The 6,723-nt window shown below is 33.9% G+C and overlaps 1 protein-coding gene across 1 annotated transcript; it reads right to left on the reverse strand.

Annotated features, from left to right (window-relative positions):
* Positions 1–804: 804 nt before the first annotated feature.
* On the reverse strand, positions 805–2,738 carry LOC137626650 (neuroligin-4, X-linked-like). The gene is made up of 2 exons (XM_068357668.1): positions 2,632–2,738; positions 805–1,889 (listed from the first exon to the last, which is right to left on the reverse strand). The coding sequence occupies exons 1-2, from the start codon at positions 2,714–2,716 to the stop codon at positions 946–948; spliced, it is 1,029 nt and encodes a 342-aa protein (XP_068213769.1). The 5' UTR covers positions 2,717–2,738; the 3' UTR covers positions 805–945.
* Positions 2,739–6,723: the final 3,985 nt, after the last annotated feature.

Below are 6,723 nucleotides of genomic sequence, written 5' to 3' on the forward strand. Positions count from 1 at the left end.
TTGGTCCTAATATTGACATATGTCTATGGTCCCACACTCTCCATTCTATTATGCTGTCTATTCTTTGATACCCTATGGATAAGCCTGTCAACCTTTTTTCAATTAAACAAAATAGACTTTATCTTCAAAAATCATATTTTTTTTTTTAGTTTACCTGGAAGGTTTCTTATTTTGATATATATATTAATATTTTCCCCTAATTAGATTTTGTATTTTATTTTAATTCTATCAATAATTAATATTTTCCAAAATTATATTATGAAGATTTTTAGTAGATTACTACTGCTCTCCTGTTCTGCCAATGGAATATCTTGAGACAGAGATAATAATGTCTACTTTTAATTACTCTCTCTCTCTCTCTCTCTCTCTCTCTCTCTCTCTCTCTCTCTCTCTCTCTCTCTCTCTCCGATAATTCGAAAATCATATAAAGGTAATAAATACTTAATCACTCATTCTGACAGCCATTTTAATGAAAAAACAGACAAAAATCGTAGCTTTCTTTTATCTCCCAGACCTTCTCGAGATATAGTAGAATAAAAGAATGTGAACCAAACAGGCAGGAAGAATGTTTCTTACGATGAAAAGAAAGAATGCAAGGAGAACCATTATTCTTAAAATAAACAAAAATAAAAACTAGTTATTAAAAAAAAATGACTGTGATCCAAGAATTGGATTAGATGAATTGGCTAATTTTCTGAAAACTATTATTTTTCTGAGTATCAGGAAGTGAAGGATTCATCATTCAAGAAAATTATTTTTATTAATTGGTCTTTGTTAAGTATAACTTTAAAGACGAGACGGTAATCTTGGAGGGCAATATTGAGATAATGGACTAGATCAGAATTAATCATAAAACCGATTTGCCCTATATTCTAGAGTATATCCAACATTGTATTCAAAGGAATGGGAACTTTTTCTAGTATATTATATTGACATAAACATTAACTATTCCCTAATATGCATCGTAGAAGCACTGCTCGACAAATAATTTGGAATTAGTTGTCCATCCTTCGGAGAATAACTTGAAACTTGTTGGTCTACACTTGGTGAATAATTTTGGACGAGTTGATTCTCTTTATTTGAATATGTAGAGACGAGTTGACCATCATTCGGAGATGTGTAGGAAGCCACAGGCTGCTTGAGTGTTGTAACTGATAATATATTTCCTTTTGGTTCGTGTAGCATTTGCGTATTCGTAATGGTGCCTTGCGTATCAGGAGAGATCCTATTGGATGTTACGCCACTCATATCGTCTATGGTTTGTACGCTGCTTATGTAGTCTGGCGGCCAGTCATGCTGGGATTCCTCTTCGAAGGCTGAGGCCAGGTTGCTATGCATTGTGATAGAAGGCCTCAGGGTTCCATAATGCCCTGGGGCATATATTGTCTTACAGTTGTCCCCAGACGAGTGCAACTGGATGTCATTCCCGTCCTCGCTATTCGCGTCCTGCGAGACTTTGGCGAGGCTCTGGCGGTTGGCCTTATGTCGATAATAAACGGTAGTAAGAACCAGGATATTTAGGATTAGCAAAGAGCAGGCAATAGCCACTGTCAAGCTCAGTGCAGTCGTGTAGGGGGAATCCTTCCCCATATCCAAATTAGCTGATTCACTGACCTGAATTTTGTTAGCTTTAGCTACAATTGTCAAGTTATGAAATATATCTGTTGTGCCAGTGATGGTTGGAGTGACTGGGCTAGATGGATAGCCATCTGTTAAGTTATACAGACCTGATGATTCAGGGTATAAACCCGACTGGAGATCAGTTGGTAATCTGTGAAAGTTTTTATCTGGGCCGTACCGAGAACCCACACGTTCCAGACCAGGAAGTAGCCATGACCACAAGGCTACTTTTCCAGCACGGTAGTGGTTACGTACAATGTTCTGTGTTCCTGGAATGAATAGAGATATTTAAACAATTAATAGTAATTATGTGATAAAGAGGATACGATATCTATAAAAGATATACTATTAAATCTAAGATATATTGTTTTGACTCCTTGATGTTATGAATAAATATTTGTTTATCAATTTATCACCGAATACGAGTTGTATGTTACACCTTCATAAGCTATTACAAATACAGGTCAAACACTTGAATTTACCTAAGGAAAATTTCTGGAAAGGCTACATATAGAATCTATATTAAAGATTAAAATTATATCATATAATTTTAGATGTACTATCAATTAGTTTATTAAAATCATCACCAGTTAAATATTAGTATTTCATTAAGGTTCTATAGTTTTATTAAGTTAAAGAAATTATGTTTTACTAGTTTCTTTACATGGTATTCATAGGAGCTGGGTTATTGAAAAATTATATATGTATATATATATATATATATATATATATACATATATAATAATATATATATATATATATATACAGAGAGAGAGAGAGAGAGAGAGAGAGAGAGAGAGAGAATGTTAAAAACTAGAGCATAGGATTTCATATATAGAGAAGAAAGTGATTATTCATTAATATAAAAGTTATCATGAAAAAATAAAATTACTCTAAAAATATGAATAAGTGCTCTTTCCTGACCTAAGGTTATATATCTAGAAAATATTGAAAATCATTGTATCATTATATCTGTGAGTGAAAACAGCCCCACAAAAATAGGAACCTCACCTATTTGAAAGTATCTCTGATAGACTGGATCATATTTGGGCCATATCTGCTCTTCAGAAGTTATGTCGTTTGCACTCTCAGACATCTTAGCTGTAGAGACTGTGTCTTTTGGATGTCTGTAATATGAACATAGAGTTTTGAATTAATACCATAATTATAATTTATTGATTTATGGTATCAATGATATAAACTGTACAGTATTATATATATATATATATATATATATGAACTGTACAGTATTATATATATATATATATATATATATATGTATATATATATACATATATATAGATAGATAGATAGATACATACATATATATCCATATCCATATACCAAGGTACTTCCACTAATTTTGGGTGGTAGTCGACATCAAACGAATGAAAAAACGGGACCTTTCCTCTCTATGCTCCTCCCAGCCTGACGAGGAAGTCAACCAAGTTCGGCTGGTACAACTAGGGTGCCACAGCCTACCCTCCTCCGTTATCCAGCATAAATGAAGCTTTATAACGCTGAATCCCCTACAGCTGGTACCTCCGCAGTCATCCAAGGTGACCAGAGGAAGCAGCAGGGCCTACAGGAACTGTGTCACAATCGCTCACCATTCATTTCTATATCTAGCACGCTCTCTTGCCTCTCACATATATCCTCCTATCACTCAGAGCTTTCTTCACTCACTCCATCCACCCAAATCTTGACCTTCCTCTTGTACTTCTCCCATCAACTCTTGCATTCATCACCTTCTTTAGCTGACAGCCATTTTCCATTCTCTCAACATGGCCAAACCACCTCAACACATTCATATCCACTCTAGCTGTTAAATCATTTATTACACCAGTTCTCACCCTCACTACTTCGTTCCTAACCCTATCTTCTCGAGATACACCAGTCATACTTCTCAGACACTTAATCTCAAACACATTCAATTTCTGTCTACCCGTCACTTTCATTCCCCACAACTTCGATACATACATCACAGTTGGTACAATTATTTTCCCATACAAAACTCTCTTTACATTAATGCCTAACCCTCTATTCTTTATCACTCCTTTCACTGTCCCCAACACTTTGCATCCTTCATTCACTCTCTGACGTACATCTGCTTCCACTCAACCATTTGCTGCAACAACAGACCCCAAGTACTTAAACTGATCCACCTCCTCAAGTAAATCTCCCTTCGATATGACATTCAACCTCGCAACACCTTCCCTTCTCGTACATCTCATAACCTTACTCTCACCCACATTAACTCTCAACTTCCTTTTTTCACATATCCTTCCAAATCCTGTCACTAATCGGCCAAGCTTGTCTTCCCAGTCTGCAACCAGTACAGTATCATCCGCAAACAAAAACTGATTTTACCTCCCATTCATAATGGTTCGTGTCTATCAGTTTCAATCCTCGTCTAAGTACTCGAGAATTCACCTCTCTCATCACTCCATCAACATACAAGTTAAACAAGCATGGAAACATCACACATCCCTATCTCAGCCCCCACTCTCACCGGAAACCAATCGCTCACTTCATTCCCTATCCTAACACACGCTTTACTACTATTGTAGAAACTTTTCACTGCTTGCAAATCCTTCCCACCAATTCTATATAACCTCATCACATTTCACATCATTTTTCTATCAACTCTTTCATACGCTTTCTCCAGATCCATAAATGCGACATACACCTCCTCACCTTTTGCTAAATATTTCTTGCATATCAGCCTAACTCTAAAAATCTGATTCATACATCCCCTACCCCTTCTAAAACCACCTTGTACTCACCCAAATTTTATGAAATTACTCCAAATTGATATGAACGATTTGCTGAGTGTGACATCCATCTTAGTGAAGTTATAACTTGAGGCCAAAGGTCCAAGAGCGCCCATAGGACCACCAAAGACGTACGCCAGCTCGTTCAAGAGAAGACTCTCGTTTCCAGACTTTGGGAAAGATAATTAGTTCAAATTTAAAGCTTTATTGTAGTAATAACTAAATTGAAAAATAATAATTTGAATGGAAGAGGAATATATGATTTTATTTATATCATGATTCTTTTATTGGTATTTATTATATTATATTTTCATGAATATTATTTGCATAATTTGGATACATATATCTCTAATCTATGGATAAGATTCAAAACTTTCTGTAGATTATTAAAGATTCTCATTAATATGATATACCATATTTTTCTATTTCATATATAAATCCAATCTATCCATATCAACGCACATTTGAACCTTCTTCCTCCAAGACGTAGAGATAAGATGATCGGGAAGTCGTGTAGAGCTGCTTTGCAAGATCTGCCATCGGCGAGACAATATTCGCATCGTGAAGGCCTTGGCCGGTTGAGTCCCTGATGCTGATTGGTTGATGGAGGGATCTCTACCAATCAGTGTACTCGGCTGTGATGGCTAACATTATTTCCTGTGGCGAGATGAAAATGCTCCATGTGAGGTTTACTTTTATATATTAGATGGTATAGTTTATATTTGTGTGTAGCCCAGGTGATAATAATAATAATAATAATAATAATAATAATAATAATAATAATAATAATAATAATAATAATAATAATACTCACATGCAGATGATATCGATAGTTATTGATGACGAAGGATCTCAGCAGATCCTCCCTATAGTCAGCATCGAATCCTTCTTGGACTTCTTGCTGACTCAGGATGTTCAAGGAGGTTGGCAGCTGTCATTCCTAGTAGGAGGTCAACTGGGAGTTCGACCTTCCTTGCCTTTGAAGTCAAGAGGAAAATTAAGATATTTCTTATTTTTCTTTTTATAGTTGAGTGATTAAGAATATTACTTGGTATAGACAAATGGAGATATTTAGGATATACGATTAAGTACTTGGGTGCAAGTTAACTTTTATATTATAATTTAGAAATTAGGAATTTTATTCTGTTTAAACGTATGTATTCATTATGCAAGGATTTCAGTTCGTAACTGTATATATCTGTGAATATAAAACAACAACAACAAAAACAACAAAAACAACAACAAAAGCCGCTGTGCCTAGAACTCTGCAGGGCATTGGCCACATCCATGTCCTTATTCATGCCTGTTGTTTGGCTAGTTTTCATCACCAGGCTTGCCAACTACGGACTGGTGATGGTGGGTGATTTATGTCTTATTGCTCACAGCAAACGTAGCTATTATAGGTAGCCCTGGTAAAGCTCTGCTGTTCATCAGGCGCATCTATATATATATATATATATATACATATATATATATATATATATATACATATATATATATATATATATATATAATTTATATATATATATATATATATACATATATATACATATTTATACATATATATATATATATATATATGACTCTATGTATACGGTTGTATATATGTAATATTATAGAACTCCGGGTTTCAGCTGTATTATCCATTTCATGCATTCTAAATTACGACCCTAAATACCATTTATAATGAATAAAATATTCTTTTGCCTGTGAATTAACATATCAAATCCATCAAAGTATTTTTACAAGTTAAACTTACCCATTTTGCTCTGATGATTTTTCCAGTCCGGTTTAATAGTGACACCATCAATGCTGGGGCCAACAGCCACTTGGAACTTGGATGTCTTTAGTTGAACCTTTAAGAACAACAAGTTAATGTTATTTCCTTTTTTAAACGTTATATTTTTCCTGAATCATAATTATTATTTAGACAAAAATATTAAGGTCAACTTATTATTTGTCTTTCATGATATTGACTGAAATATTATTATACTGAAAATAAATCCTCTTGACTTAAAAGCATTTACAAGAAAACAGTCCAATCATACATTGTTAGGTTTAATATAAATTCAAATTAACAATAATATTTTGGTTTAAAAAAAAATACCTTTAGGTATAAAGATGGACATTTGATCGAAATTTAAATTTAATGTAATTTTTGCTAGATATAATTAAAAGTTCTATAATAAAATCATCTCGAGTTAAAATGATTTCCAATCAAACATAAAAGTCCTACTGTGTATTGTTAGTTTAAATACAAACTTAACTTTCTAAAAACATTTTAGTTTTCTAAAACATCCCTTCATTTATCTAAATAGACTTTTAAATA

This window comes from Palaemon carinicauda, chromosome 34 (assembly GCF_036898095.1).
Source record: "Palaemon carinicauda isolate YSFRI2023 chromosome 34, ASM3689809v2, whole genome shotgun sequence".
In the NCBI taxonomy this organism is placed as follows: domain Eukaryota; kingdom Metazoa; phylum Arthropoda; class Malacostraca; order Decapoda; family Palaemonidae; genus Palaemon; species Palaemon carinicauda.